Raw genomic sequence first — 15,113 nt, forward strand, 5'->3', positions numbered from 1 at the left:
TTGGTAAAAAATTTAAAAGACATTTCTTTGACTTTTTTGTTCTTGGATAAGCTGCTTTTTTTTTTTTTCTTCCTAAAATGCTCTTGTTAACTTTTACCATTAACAAAAGCTTTATTTTTCAACACAATTTCAAACATGCACTTAGCGTACATTTTCACGCCAAGTACATCCAATAATACAATACAATTAAAGTAATACATTTTCAAAATGACTTCAAATTCACAATTTTCTTTTTTGTTCTCGAATACCCAACTGATTAAATATTTTTTAATCAATAAAGAAAAAAAGAAAAAAGAAAAATTGTTGGGACTACAATCTCAGGCCAGTCCACTTCACATATCCAAGCCCAAAGAAAGAACGAGCTAACTACCATCTTCTTCGCAAATTTGGTTGCCTCCCTGGCTCTCTCTCTCTCCCTCTCTTTAGCTCTCCCTCGCTTTCATGATTCAGAAGAGCTTCGCATATTGATCCGATAATCCGACCGGAAAAGGAATAGAGGGATAGGGAGGAAAGTAAGCAATGGCGTACAGAGCGGAGGACGACTACGACTATCTGTTCAAGGTGGTGTTGATAGGGGACTCGGGCGTTGGCAAGTCCAACCTCTTGTCGCGCTTCACCAGGAACGAGTTCAGCCTCGAGTCCAAGTCCACCATCGGAGTTGAATTCGCCACCCGCAGCATCCGCGTTGACGATAAGATCGTCAAGGCCCAGATTTGGGACACCGCTGGCCAAGAAAGGTTCACTCTCTCTCGCTCTCTCTCCCATTCCTTTTTATTTGTTCTGTTTGTTTGGTGGGAAACAGAGGGGGAAACAGAGGGAGTTGTGATTTTGAAATTGGGATTTGGCGTGCTGTTGGTTGAGATGTTTTCGGGAAAAGTTGGGATATGGTGTTTTTGAGTTTGGCTGTGGTATGTTTGGTTGGGTGGAAAATGGTGGAGGATTGGAATCTGGGATTCATGTTGTCCCGCACTTTAGATAGGTCTGAGGGTGTTTGAAGTAAATGGGTTTTGGGATTTGATGTTGTGCTATGTTTGGTTTCTGGGAAATGTAGGGAAACACAAGAAAGTGGAGTTCTTCAGATCTTCTCACCGCTAATAGCAATTGAGATCTGTTAAGGAAGTTAGAATGTTTTTGTTGTTTGGTTGCTGAGAAAGTAGGTTAAAATTAAGGTATCTGAATCTTGGGCATTTTTTGGGGGGGTTTATGAGAGATCTGAGGAAGCAACATTTCTCAGTTAATGGGCCTAGTACAAGTACTTGGGTTGAAATATGTAATGGCATAACGAACCTATCTTTCAGGCGATTGAATATTAATTATGTAAGTGAAAGCTAGCAAGAGTATATATATGGGCCCATCTATTTATGTGCGTAATTATTATTTCACCAACTTTTACTACTCCAATAACATTATCAAATGGATAGAAGAAGTAGAAAATTTGAAAGGTGGAAATTTGACATTACCGTCTTGTGAACTAGTATCAGCAAGTCATGGGAAGGGGAGAAGTTCTTTAAGAATTTACAAGATAAATCTTGTTAAAAGCATCTAATAATTAGTGGTGGATTTTCTAATTAAGATTTTTTTCTTGGTTGCTAAGAAAATGTAGTCAAAGAAAAGAAACAAGAATTTGGGATCCTAGAATTAGGATTAATTACAGTGACATGAACAATAAAGAAAAGATATGAATATGTTTTTGTGAGGTATTTCTGTGGGGGTATTGTTCTAATACCCATTAGAACAGGGTATATATCCCTTATACTTTAGAATTTATGACAATGGATATGGTACATAAAATAATCATTTAGAATTTGATTCTACATGTTCTGAAGTGTCCTATTGCCTTGTTTCTTGTCACATCACTTTCTGATAGATAATTTTATAGGGTAGTGGCAGCTCATGCCTCATCGTTATAGTTCCCCATAGAATTAGATACTTACATATGTAAGGTTTTAGAGAAACTGTAATATTTCTTATGTACATTAGCTTAATTTGTTGGAAATTTTGCTGTAGTTGAAGATGTAGGAATGTCTCTACATCTTTGAATTTCAATAGGCACTCGTACAAAAAGCTTCTTTTACTTTTCTCGAATTTTCGGTTCTAATGTGATCCTAGTAGTCATGAATGTAAAGTCTGGAAATTATAGTTTGAATACTTAATTTATATTATTTACAATAGGTACCGAGCAATTACTAGCGCATACTACCGAGGAGCTGTGGGTGCATTGCTTGTCTATGACGTCACCCGCCATGTCACATTTGAGAACGTTGAGAGATGGTTGAAGGAGCTACGGGATCACACAGACTCCAATATCGCAATAATGCTTGTGGGTAACAAGGCAGACCTGCGTCACTTGCGTGCTGTATCCACGGAGGATGCTACAGGCTTTGCTGAAAGGGAGAACACCTTCTTTATGGAGACATCTGCCCTTGAGTCTATGAATGTGGAAAATGCATTCACTGAAGTCCTAACCCAAATATATCGAGTGGTGAGCCGGAAAGCGCTTGATACTGGAGATGATCCTGCAGCCTTGCCTAAAGGACAGACCATAAATGTTGGGACCAAAGATGATGTCTCGGCTGTGAAGAAAGTTGGTTGCTGCTCTGCCTAATTATAAAGGTGATAGATCAAAAGAGGTTCAACCTTTCTTCTCCTTGTATAGCTGCCCCCAAAATCTGAGGATTTCCACCTGCAATTCATGGATTTTCTCGCTGAACTTTTCACTCTTATTGCAGTGGTTGAGCTTGTCTGAGATTAGCTTTAACATTTGGAGTCCAAAGAAATGCCACATATTCCATCAGATGTCGATTCCGTGATGTTTACTTTTGTCTTTTCCTCTGGTATATTGTTTCAATCCTCAACTGTAGCTTTTGTTGTACAAGGTTGCTCTAGAATAGAAAGATTTCTGCGACAATTTTAATTTTGTTTCTGATAAATGATTAGTTTGTTAGTGCTGGATGTTATGAAATTGTTTCTATATATTCTCGCTGGATTTGAAATGGAGAGGATCCTATTCCCCTGACTCCACCCCCTGGATATCTTTTCTTTTTGGTCTAAAATTAGTTAGGTACTTGTAAATTGTAAGGGTTAAATACTTAATACCCCTTGGGGTTTGAAAATTTTATTTTTACCACAGGACCTCTCTGGGGTTTTGATAAATGACCAAGTTAGTCCATCCGTTAGTTGACTATTATGACTGACACGTGGACCAATCAGATGTTGACATGTGGCACTCATTTAAATTTTTTTTTTAATTAAAAAAAATGTATTTAAAAAAAAAGAAAAGGAAAAAAATTGGGGGTGGCCTTTTTAATTTTTTTTTAAAATTTAAATAGGTGTCACGCGTCAACATCTGATTGGTCCACATATCAGTCTTAACGGTCAACTAACGAATGGACTAACTTGGCCCTTTATCAAAACCCCAAGAGAGTCCTGTGATAAAAATGAAACTCCAGGAAGGTAAAAATAAAGTTTTCCAACCTCAGGGGGTATTAAGTATTTAACCCAAATTGTAATTCATCTTAACATTACAAGAAGCTCTAAAGATTTGTGCTTGGCCAAATTTGCAATTACTACTGTGCCTTCCAATCCGAGAGACAGATTTAATGGTTGAACACTTGAACTCTGGATAATCCTGCTTAGAAACAGCATTGATTTTAAGCAAAATCTTCTCGGTTGCACCTAAATCCACCCTTAGTGAGTAGGCCTGGGTATCAGTCAAAACGGTCCGGTTTTAGTTCTTATCGGTTATTAACCGATAATTTTCGGTTAAACGGTTTATTAACCGATACCGAACCAATAAGAATTTTAATCGAAATTATCAGTTATAACGGTACACGGTTAAACGGTTCGGTTAAACAGGTTAACCAATTTAACCGTAGACTTTATATTGATTTATTTTGTTGGGCAAAAAATGAGTTCTTTTGACTTTTGAGAGCCCAAATACTTTTTGTTGCGTTAAAATAACTTATTAAAAATGAGTTGTTTTAGGGCCCAAATAATTTTTGTTGGAACCCAAATATTTGTTTTTTGGGATAAAATTTGAAGCTTCTTTATATTGATCCACCACAACTTTTTTTATATTATAAAATACATTTTTCCAAAGCAAATGGACTAATTAACATAATGAATGCTAATTAGACGAACAAAACTAGTTAATGAAAAATGCTTTCACCAAAGGCAAAAAAATCCCATCCAATGCCATCACTAAAAAAAAAAAAATCAAACCTACCCAAACCCAAATTAAGATAAGGTTACATAGGTATATATATAATCACAAAACTACATCGTTTTGGCATCCCTATTTAACGGTTTATATCGGTTAAACGGTTAACCGATATGAAATTTCTAACCGAACCGATAAGCATACCGGTATAAAAAATTTAACCAATAAGGATATCGATATATCGGTTATGGTTAATATCGGTTCGGTCGAAACCGATACACGGCCTGTAATCGGTAACCGATTAATTTGCACACCCCTATCAGTGAGTAGAGAATCTGGAGATATCCTTCATCCAGGGGACTAACCCTCAGCCCCCTTTTTTATTCAATCATCACTTTGTTTCCTTCACTACATTGTTCAATCGAATGCAGAGAGCAGAAGCCTCCTAATTTGATGCCTTCAACAAGTAACAACACGTCAATAATAATGTTGAGCTGCATGAAAACAAACATCGGTCAAGGGACATGGTAACCAGTAACCACCTCCATCCGAATCGACACTAACTGCCTATCACCAAAAGTCAGTTGGTAATTGGTTAAGGATTTTTATAACGACGCCAGTTCGGTTCGATTAATCAGTAAAAAAATAAAAAATTGTCGTATGTATGGACGTATAGTGGACTCTTATTGTGTTAGTTAATGGGCCCATTAAAAATTGGTTTGGTTCAATAAACTATTTTAGCCCAAAAAATAATTTGGGCCCCCAAAACGATCAATTTTTGGCCCAATTAAAAAATCTCACTGTTAATGGATTAACCGAACTGATTTTAACCAAAATATTCGTTTAACCGAAACTCATCAAATAAATCATTATCGAAATATAATCAGTGAATTAACCGATATAATTGTGTTTCCTTCTTCATTAAATTGAATTTGAACCATAAAGTTCATTGCTAATTTTAATTTCTTAATTTTCTGACTACTTCAGTAAATAACAAATTTGGATCCATCCAAATCTGCAGGTGTATGACAAATGTATCATATTTACACACAAAAAGTTCCCTAGTATGAATGTGGAAACTTCATCGCCCAATGTTACAGTACAAACTCAGATAGAAGAATAAGACAAAATATAAAACGAAATCATTTGACAATCCTGTTCTTTTTCATCAATTCAGAAAATCACATTTATCCTGTTTGGTAGACAAATTGCTCACCAATAGTGTGTAAATAATGCATCTCCAATGCAATTATCAGCAAAAAATTAAACACACCGACATTTGTTCACCCATGATAATAAAATGATAATTTCCCACATGCAAGATTACCGGCTAAATAAAAAGATTAGCTCTCCTATATGTGTATCCCTGTTAGATGGAGTTAGTGTTAGCAGCTAGGTAATGTATCCTCTCTTCAATCTTCCTTCTGAACATTACGGACAATGTGCTAGCAGATTTGAAGAGAGCCCCATTTTGATGGTCGGCTTTCAATGGGCAGCCAAAGCTACAATGCAGTTGGGGCATGGTCAATCACAACGTCTCCCTGCTTTGCTTTCTTTTTAGGCTTGCGCTTCTTCTGTTTCAGTTTGAGCCGCATTTGATCTTTAGCACTTTTTTCCCACTCTTTTCTATTTTTCTGATAAAGGAGCATTGCAGCACGAGCATCTTGTATCTGAACGAGAAGAATTAGTTTTTTTTTTTTTGATAAGTAGTTAAAAGTTCTAAAATAATTCCATAGTTTTAAATCAGGTTCTTCACTGAGAAGCTGAGGCAACAATAATGTGTAGCATCATAAAAACTGGAGAATTTAGCTTTTTCTCTATTTTAAAGATGATCTTTGACCCAACTAGTATTAGTAGCATTACCCCATTATATATGAGTGCACCAAATTTGACTATCAACTTAAGAAAATGTTCTAAATTAATCACCAAAACAAAGTTAAAAGAACTAACGGGGCAGTGCTCCCCATTTTGGATCTGAACACCGAGAAACTGAGCAGCAAGATGCCGGAGTGCTCTTCTGCCCCATTCCCTGAGTAAATAACCTCACAAGTCATAAGGAGATATAAAATATAGTAAAATTTCATTGACAATGCTTAGTAGCTACAAAATAGCGAAGTGAGGTAAAGCAGTACTTGAGAAAAATTTGATATTCTGAGGTATCCCGCAGGTCCTTCTTGGGATGACTTAATAGAAGTACCTGTCCAAGAAAGAGCCACTCACATTCTCAAGAGTTATATTGCAACACTTTAAAAAAAGCCACTTTTTTTATTTGTAAGTTACACACGCGTCCAATGATACTTGAGCCCACGACCTCACCTTACTACAAAAGGAGGAGGCACCATTTGAGCTAAAGCTCATTGGTACACTAGAAAAAATTCATCAAATAGATAATAGGAAAAACAATCAATCAAGATATCCAACCTTGAGATCATTGTGCAAGGCATGTCCCACAAGAAGCCTTCCCATAATTATCTCTGCCACCCTCTTCTGAACAACCCGAAAATCTTTTGCTGAAGAGAATATTATATGCATGCATTAGGACCTTCATTTACAAGCAGTGGAAATCTCAAATATATCTTCCTTGCAACATTTTTGAAAATAACTCCTAATGTTGATCATGTTCCCATCTTGTAAAGACAAAAGTAAAACAGCTCTACAAAGGAAAAATCCATCTTGTATGAAGGAAAAATTCATCTCAAAGAAGAAAAAAAAAAAAAAAAAAATAGAAGTTTTGGTCTCTGCTCAACCATATAATCTAACAAAAATATAAGACAGAAGTTATCACTTGTCTACAATTAGCTTCGGGGAAGCATATCTTTTTACCCCCAAGATAGTTCTTTCTCAAAAAAACCAATTAACTAGGAAGAGCTTCATCAAATGAATGGAACTCAAGTAAATAAAAGAACATAATTAAACTTTTTTTTTGATAAGTAATGTTGCATGTGTCAAAAGCGCAGAGGGACGTAACAATAGTACACAAGGAATATAAAAGAGAACGCCTAGAAAGAGAGAAAAAAGAGAACAAGGAAATCAGAAAAGCTAATAATTAAGGGAGCTAAATAAGCAGCCGTCCAAGAAAAGAGGGAAAAAAAGGACTTGAGCTCCCCTGAGGTCCTCTCTAGATTCTCGAAGCTCCTATCATTTCTTTCCCTCCAAAGACACCACATGATGCATAGGGGCACCAGTTTCCAAACGACTGCACTCCGAGAGTTACCCCCCGACCACCAACATGCGAACAAATCCTTCACACTGTGAGGCATAACCCAGGAAAGACCAAAGCGACTAAAGATAGCGTTCCATAATGAACAAGCGACCTCACAATAGAGAAGAAGATGATCGACAAATTCTCCATTGAGTTTGCATAGACAACACTGATTGACCACGATAAGTTGTCTTTTCCTGAGATTGTCCATAGTAAGAATTTTCCTCAAAGCCGCCGACCAAGTAAAGGATGCCACTTTTAAGGGGCCTTGGTCCGCCAAATACTCTTCCAAGGAAAAGAGGGATTGTCTTTGTGTTCTAGAATCTTGTAAAAAGACCTAACATCAAAGATCCCTTTGCGGGACGGAATCCACCACAGTTTGTCCACTCCACCTCTCCTTCCTCTGAAGGAATACAACAGAGAATAAAAAGAAGCCAACATTTCCACTTCCCAGTCATGGGCCAAGCGGATAAAGTTAATGTTCCACTAAATGGTGCCATTAGACAAGTCCATATTGGTGGCCACAGACGCTTCCTTCACCGAGGCAATATTATACAACACTAGGAATGCTATCTTGAGGCATACCTCTCCGGACCACACATCGTCCCAAAATCCGAACATAATTAAACTGGACAATTAGTTATTGGAGGGAGGGCCAAACATAGAGGTAAAGTTCCAGGAGTTTACGTGCTACAATTTTAAAAATAAAAAATAAAAAAATCTAATTCCATGAAAAAAGAGATTCAACCTTTCCTCAAGTCTCTGGGTCGAATGCCACTAATTTCAGTACGGAAGTCAACAACACGATCAACCGGGCGAACAAACTCATCATATACAACATTTCCCCATTTATTAACCTGCCATTAACCAAAATACCATCAGCAATCAATAAACAGAGGTAAAAGAGCATAATTATAAACATGATCGCTAACTTGATGCAGCCATGGAAGAAAGGTTAAGTTGCTGGCTTTAGAGTGATTTTCGGTTTTGGTAAATTAGGAGTTTTACACATGTTGGGCCATCATGCAATGTCCGATTGAAACAAGACTTGTATGGTTTCCAAGCTTATTGTATGAGTGTCTTATGGTTAAAACAGTTTTAGGCACTTAGTTTACCTTTCAGGTATTTTCATGTGCCCTGACGGATTTGGACTTTCATAAAATTCTCAAACATAATTTTAATTTGAGGATTATTTTCTTAATTACGTTTGGTCTAGATTATACTAGAATTCTTAATAGTATTAGGAATGTTTTATTGGGTTTTGTTAGGCTTTTAATTTACTAATCAAAAGTGTTTTGAGTATAGAGGCATATTGGCCTTAGTTTTTTTCTTCTTCTAGGCACTTTATCATTTACACAATCCTTGAGCAGTAACAACATTCTCTCTTTACTTCTTTGTTAACAACCCCAAAGCATACTCTCCCTCTTATACATTCCCCAGACTGTGAAGCCTAAATTTAATTATTCTATGGCTAAAAACAAATCACCACGTGAAGATAAAAGGCACTATTCATAACATTTTTCCTTTCATATTGTTTATCATTTGCTTTCCTGTTTTTTCTTTCACAAAAAAGTTCAGCTCAACACAAGATACGGTACTAAATGAACCTTCCAAATCAATATAAGAAAGATGAGAGCGCGTCAAGTAATTATATTAAATACACTTCCTATGTAAATTGACAGATGATGATAGAAGAGAAGCGAATATGTTTCACAAAATCCTGCACATATCACCATAATGAGAAGGTTACTGCTCATTTGTTATCCTTACAAGAACAGACTCTGCCAAAACCTTCAAGATATCTACAAATTTGTCTGAGAAATTGGTTCTCTAAAAATCCATAACATGCATTGTTATCCTGCTTTCTCATTTAGAAACCCTAAAAATGATTTTTCCAGCAAAAAGACCTTATCAACTTCTGCAGAACCATAGCCATCAAATCTATTTAGATCACAATATTTTCATCCTGAAGATCCACCAGAACCTTTGAGATACCTTCAACTTGTTCAAGACATCATTGTCTTTAAATCCTTAACTTTCATTTTTATCTTGCTTTTTTTTTTTTTTTTTTGATAAATAAGTGATTCATTGAAAAGCGTAGAAGGCCGCAACCCTAGTACACAGGAAGTATACATTTTTATCTTGCTTTCTCATTCAGAAATATCAACAATAGATGATTTCATAGCAAGAAACACTCCTTAACTTACTGAACCATAGTCATCAATGGTGCGAAATGCAAAACATTGCTTTAATACTTTCTCTTTCATGTATTTCCATGTGCTTTTGCATCTTCACTCGTAAGAGTATCCATTATATTCCATAAAAGAATATGAGATAGAAGTTAACCGTGAAGTACCCTCAATAGAGTTCCAACAAACAAGGAAAGTCAGCAAATGTAAAGCCACCTGATACTTTGAGGAAATATCTTTCAATGGCCCAAACAATGAATAATCAAAACAATGTATACATAAGATGAAATCATTTTCAAGAATGTGTGACATATGTAGAACATGTTACCAACCATAAAGATGAAAGTGATTTAAAGACAAATGAGCAATAGATGCAAAGAGAGGAAGTAATGAATACCAGAGTAACTCGTCCAAGGGCACTTTTGTTTCCTTGACCAACACCGACCATTTCACAATCCATGGCTACCGCATCTGTCAGACTGTAAAATGGTTGATTAGTTCCTGATGGTATTCACATTGTTTAATGGAAACCTATTTCACATCAATGGTACTGATGTTTGACATTGCAATGTAAATATATATTTTGCCTGACAAAAGTACAAAAAGAGACATTGTAGAATCTCAGGACTGCTCTACTATCTCGATTTCTTCTCACTCCCTTGGGGCGGCTACTGTCTCCAAGTCTCAACTGGGGTACTCCAGGAGGGTGAAGGAAAAGGTTGCTAAGCAGCTGCATAAAAACAATGAGCTGCTTGCCGAGGTTGTGGCAAAAACTCCGGCAGAGGGGGTGGAGGGCTATTCCAAGGTGGTGATCGATGCGGTGAACTTCGCTTCAGTAATGGGGTTGTCCGGGGGAGGTGACGATAAAGATCTTTTGGATCTTTTTTCAGTCATTGAAAAGGAGAGGGAGCCTATAATTGACATTTATGCTCCAAAGGTTAAGAGGAAGAGGGGAGTTCAAAAATTTGAAATGCTCCATAAATTTTGAGGCTAGAAGCCAGAGGTCTTCTCCGGCTAAGTGCTAGAGCCGGCGGAGTTTTTTGGGTCTAAAAATACATTTTCCTTCCCCCCTGAGGTGTAGTAGGGGCTTTGGATTTTTAGGGCTATTCTTGGGCCTTTGTGGGTTTTAGTTTTGGATTTCTTCGGTTTTTTAGGGTGTTTTGTGTGTGGGTTTTGGTTGGGTTACCTATGTATACTTCCTTGTGTACTTAGAAGCGCTTTGCGTTTTTTTTTTATATATACAACATTACTTATCAAAAAAAAAAAGTACAGAAAGTGAAATAAATAGGTTGCACTATTCTCCTTACTTTGACAAGCATAAGTTGAGAGAGAAAATCTTCTCTCTCCATCAAACCCAAGGGTGATTGACAACCTGGGAAAACATGCAATGGATATACTTACCTCCAATATTGGTTAAAGAAATGTTCATGCAGACATTTTTCTTGTAACTATTTAATCATCTTTCCAATTTTCCTTTTTTATATTTTTTGATACTGACGTAACATTAATACGTAATAAGTACTCTTAATAGCCTAAAAGAATTAAAAAGAAAAAATTGAAAGAACTTTAGAAATCGCAATAATACATTTTTCAAACGATTTGTCCAAACTTCAGTTGTATTGAGCTCTAGACGCATTGACAGAAACAAACCTTGTACTACCTTAAGAGTACAATAAAAAACCCAAGAAAGGAAAAGACACAACATTTTTGCAGCAGGCAAACAGAACATCAGACTAAATAAGATTAAAGAAGGACCTGAAATCATCATTAATTGGAATAAGAGGATTGATCTGAGGATCATCCAACTCTGCATTTGGTCTCTCCTTACGCTTCCCTGTAAAAGGAAGACTTAGCAAAGAATGTTAGAAAAATGAATATAAAATATTGAGACTGAGGCACGGTTTGCTTGCCATATTTATTTAGGAGTACTTTCCTCGTTTTCAAAAACAAATATTCAACTGATTCTTTATCATCAAAAACAGGAAAATAATTTCAAAACACAGACTAAAAACAATTCTACCGCATAACGAAATCCATTTGACCCAAAAATCACAGAAAAAAATAAAAATGTAGATTCCCTGAGTAAAGAGCAGATTTCCAAATATTTTTCCTTCATTTGAAAGGAAAAATTATATATTTTGTGGTTGCTAAAAGCAAGTAAAGTTCTTTCCAAATTCTGAACAACTAGTAGTTGTAAGTAGAAGCCAAAATCAGAGAATAATCAAACATAAGTCACCCTAAGCATATATCAAATTTATTAAAAAGCTAAAAATAACAAAAGTACAAAGAAAAAAGCCAAAAATGCAAGGGAAAGCAGTATCCTGGGCATAAAATAAAAAACTTACCTAAAATAGTTTTTGGGTTTTCGTTTTCTGAGTTGTTTGAGGGTCTTGGAGGCTTTGAGTTATGAATTTGCAGCTTCTGCAAAACAAAAAATTAGTTTTTTCACTTCTCAAAACAATCAACAGTTTCATAAGCAGATTGAGAGAGAGAGAGAGAGAGAGTAGTACTTGTTGGAGTTGAGCCCAGTTAGGGTTGAGTTGTAGCTGGTTATTAGGTTTCTTCTTCGGTTGGCTTCCCATATCTTCTTCTTTTAGAGTTTCTTTGCTCTCCTCGTGCCGGAGAGTTAACAGAGAAAAACGTAAATATGCGCCCTCCTACAAACGACGTCACTTTATGGATTCGGTCCCCGCCTTGACTGAGAGAATGGGTCATTTTATCGAAAAAGAAACCCGTTATGCGACGCCGTTTGTCTTTCTCTATTGGTGTTTTATGTATTTATAAATAATAATTTTATTGAAATATATATATATATATATATATATATATATATATATATAGGGTTAAATATCAATAGGTTTGTCGGCTTTATTTTCGCATACAGGGGGTTTTAGATTTTATGTGGGGAAATTCGCATGAATTTCCCGATAAATGTGAGGTGAGTGAAGTCAACAGTTGGCCCGTGAATTAGCGTTGGCCGTCGGATATTGTGGCATTGGTATTTTGACTATTTTTTTTTTTTTAAAATTAAAAAAAAAAAAAATATATATATATATATATATATATATATATATATTTAAAATTTGGGAGTGGCTCTTGGCCATTTGGGGGTGACTCGGCCACCCCCTTTGGCCATGGGGGTGGCCAGGCCACCCTCATCTGGCCGGATGGGGGTGGCTAAGCCACCTAGCCACCCCCTTGGGCACCCAGGAGGTGGCTCGTGTCAAAAAAAAAATTTACATTTTTGTGGTGGCCAAAACCACCCCCAACCACCATTGGGGGTGGTTTCAGCCACCCCCTAGGCTCCATGGGGGTGGCCGAGCCACCCCCAGTACCCACTGGGAGTGGTTTTGACCACCCCCTTGGGCACCCATGGGGTGGCTCGTGTCAAAAAAAAAAATTACTTTTTTTTTGAATTTTTTAAAAAATTAATATGTGCCACGTGTCAACATCTGATTGGTCCACGTGGAATTTCGTTAGTCAACTAACGGTCAACTAACGGATAGACTAACTTGGTCATTTATCAAAACCACAAGGACCTCCTGTGATAAAAATTAAATCACAAGGGGTAAAAATAAAGTTGGCAAACCCCAGAGAGGGTGTTAGGTATTTAACTCATATATATTTGGCACGACTATGTACACGATATACACAAGAAAGACAACCACATCAAAGGTGTATTTGTTAGTTGTTATGCCCTTTTAGAGAAGGTTTTATTCTTTAGAAACATTTTGATATTAAAACCTAATTTTTTTTTTTTTTGACATGTCCGCACAAGAGGGGGAAGGGGGATTCGAACTAGTGACCTCCACTTCATTAAGTGTGGTCCCAGCCGATTGAGCTACCTCTTGGGAACAAAAACCTAATTTTTAAATTAAATTAATAAATTTAAAGCTTGTCCCACCAACATTTGTAAATGGAGAATTCCATTAACTTTCTCCCTCAAATAATACCTAAAATGGGCTAAAAAATATAAGTATGCCATTCTATTTTAAAAATAAAAAATAAAAAAATAGCCATGAAAAGATAAATAATTTATGTAAGTACTTTGCTCATATATATATATATATATATATATATATATATATATATTCTCTTACAAATTCAATAAATTAACTATTAGATTCGCAGGATTCCTCATTAATTTATGGGAAGTCCATCCAAGTTCATAAATCGATTTGAAAGATAAAATAAAGAAAATATGAGAAAAACATTAACATCAATCATTTATCTTGTAAAAATCTTAGACTCACTCTCTCATGAGGTGGCAAAAGCCGCCTCTACAACAGAGCCTTAGGTGCAACATTCGCAAGCAAGTCGTTACTCATAGTGGCCGGCCAAAGGTTTAGGTAGTGGTAGGCAGATTAACTGTTTACTGCCTACTGACCGCCACCGAATCATCACCGACCGGAAACCGACTTCCGGGGGTCGGTAGGCGGAATAAAAATACTATTTCGTCATCAGTTAGGTTCGTTAGACGGTATAAATTTTTTTATTAGTTAACCGACAATTAACCGATTTAATCGATTTTTCAAGTAAATTTTAAATTTTATCTGAAAACTTTCCTTATTGTGTTTGTCCAGCTAATTTATGGTTGTCATTTTGGTCCATATTCCATGAACCAAATGACAGTAATTGTATTTTGATAATAGTTTCGTTAACTTCCATCCAAGAAGATAACCCAAAAAGAAAAGAAAAAGGCTCTCTTCTCTCACCTAAAAAATCTCCCCTCCTTTCCCAAGTAGCCGTGGGAGGAGGAAGTCCTCCCTCCCTTTCCCCTATGATCCCCTTTTCCTTTCCTCCCTCTCTCTTTCTTGCCTCTTATGAGGCTCCAAATACCTTCTACGAGGTCTTGCTTGCCTCATCAGAGACCTTATCCATCACTTATGGCAATTTATCATGCATCAACAGCTTCGTCATCTCATCCTCTTTCATAGATGGTCTGGTCACCGCCTTTTCCATCCGCTCCAAGTCTCAGTTTCGGCTTCTCTTTGAAATCTTTGGATTTAATTTTTTCAAAATCAGATCGGTCCATTTCATGAAGCTGCAACCTCACACGTGTCACCTCACTGAACTCCTGGACCTCTCCGCTACCTATCGCTGCCAGCTCCATCATCATCCAGCCACCACGCGCCGACGCGTGAAGACCCTTCCTCTCCCCCTTCAGTGATCAACTCTGTTGTTTTGCACTATTTATTTCCTTTTTATGTTATTTGCTTATCGTTTGTTATGGGCGTTTAGTCTTGTTTTTGTTTATATATTGTTATTTTCTTTGTGTTTAAAAGTCTCTATTACCGTTTGTTCTTGTCCGTCCTTTAGGGTTTGGACATGATTGCAGAACTTTTATAGTTTCGTGCTCTTTTCTAAACTCTTTGGTTGTATCATTTTTGACACACCATATATTACTATCTTAATTGGTGGTCAATTTTCTTGGTTTTCATGCCAAAAAATCATAGCTCTGCGTTATTTATTTGATGCATTGCATTTTTTTTTTTTTTCTATTTCTATTTACCCAATTTGATACAGTGGTTTAATGCCTTTTTGTTTGAGTTGCTCAGCCCAT

The 15,113-nt window shown here is 36.6% G+C and overlaps 2 protein-coding genes across 4 annotated transcripts; one reads left to right on the forward strand and one right to left on the reverse strand.

The window, feature by feature from the left end:
- The first annotated feature begins 347 nt into the window (after positions 1-347).
- On the forward strand, positions 348-3,021 carry LOC132175474 (ras-related protein RABA1f). 2 transcript variants are annotated; one of them, XM_059587433.1, is made up of 3 exons: positions 348-737; positions 2,173-2,613; positions 2,730-3,021. In XM_059587433.1, the coding sequence occupies exons 1-2, from the start codon at positions 520-522 to the stop codon at positions 2,603-2,605; spliced, it is 651 nt and encodes a 216-aa protein (XP_059443416.1). In that variant the 5' UTR covers positions 348-519; the 3' UTR covers positions 2,606-2,613; positions 2,730-3,021. The 2 variants fall into 2 exon arrangements, with proteins under 2 accessions (XP_059443416.1, XP_059443415.1); XM_059587432.1 differs by having other exon boundaries at positions 2,173-3,021.
- Positions 3,022-5,279: 2,258 nt separating this feature from the next.
- LOC132176480 (uncharacterized) lies at positions 5,280-12,222 on the reverse strand. Of its 2 annotated transcripts, XM_059588705.1 has the most exons (9): positions 12,061-12,222; positions 11,896-11,971; positions 11,306-11,384; positions 9,948-10,029; positions 8,110-8,218; positions 6,581-6,669; positions 6,292-6,356; positions 6,110-6,188; positions 5,280-5,829 (listed from the first exon to the last, which is right to left on the reverse strand). In XM_059588705.1, the coding sequence occupies exons 1-9, from the start codon at positions 12,130-12,132 to the stop codon at positions 5,662-5,664; spliced, it is 819 nt and encodes a 272-aa protein (XP_059444688.1). In that variant the 5' UTR covers positions 12,133-12,222; the 3' UTR covers positions 5,280-5,661. The 2 variants fall into 2 exon arrangements, with proteins under 2 accessions (XP_059444688.1, XP_059444687.1); XM_059588704.1 differs by lacking the exon at positions 5,280-5,829 and having other exon boundaries at positions 5,837-6,188.
- Between the last annotated feature and the right edge of the window lie 2,891 nt (positions 12,223-15,113).

Source organism: Corylus avellana, chromosome ca3 (assembly GCF_901000735.1).
Source record: "Corylus avellana chromosome ca3, CavTom2PMs-1.0".
Classification (NCBI taxonomy): Eukaryota; Viridiplantae; Streptophyta; class Magnoliopsida; order Fagales; family Betulaceae; genus Corylus; species Corylus avellana.

Bases quoted from the DNA above. Each gene is read 5' to 3' on its own strand.
- LOC132175474 (XM_059587432.1), top strand. From the start codon at position 520: ATGGCGTACAGAGCGGAGGACGACTACGACTATCTGTTCAAGGTGGTG. The intron at 738-2,172 runs GTTCACTCTCTC...TATTTACAATAG, and splicing joins GACACCGCTGGCCAAGAAAG to GTACCGAGCAATTACTAGCG.
- LOC132176480 (XM_059588704.1), bottom strand. From the start codon at position 12,132: ATGGGAAGCCAACCGAAGAAGAAACCTAATAACCAGCTACAACTCAAC. The intron at 10,030-11,305 runs GTCCTTCTTTAA...ACCATTTTACAG, and splicing joins CCAATTAATGATGATTTCAG to TCTGACAGATGCGGTAGCCA. The intron at 6,357-6,580 runs GTTGGATATCTT...TTTCTTGGACAG, and splicing joins CCTTGCACAATGATCTCAAG to GTACTTCTATTAAGTCATCC.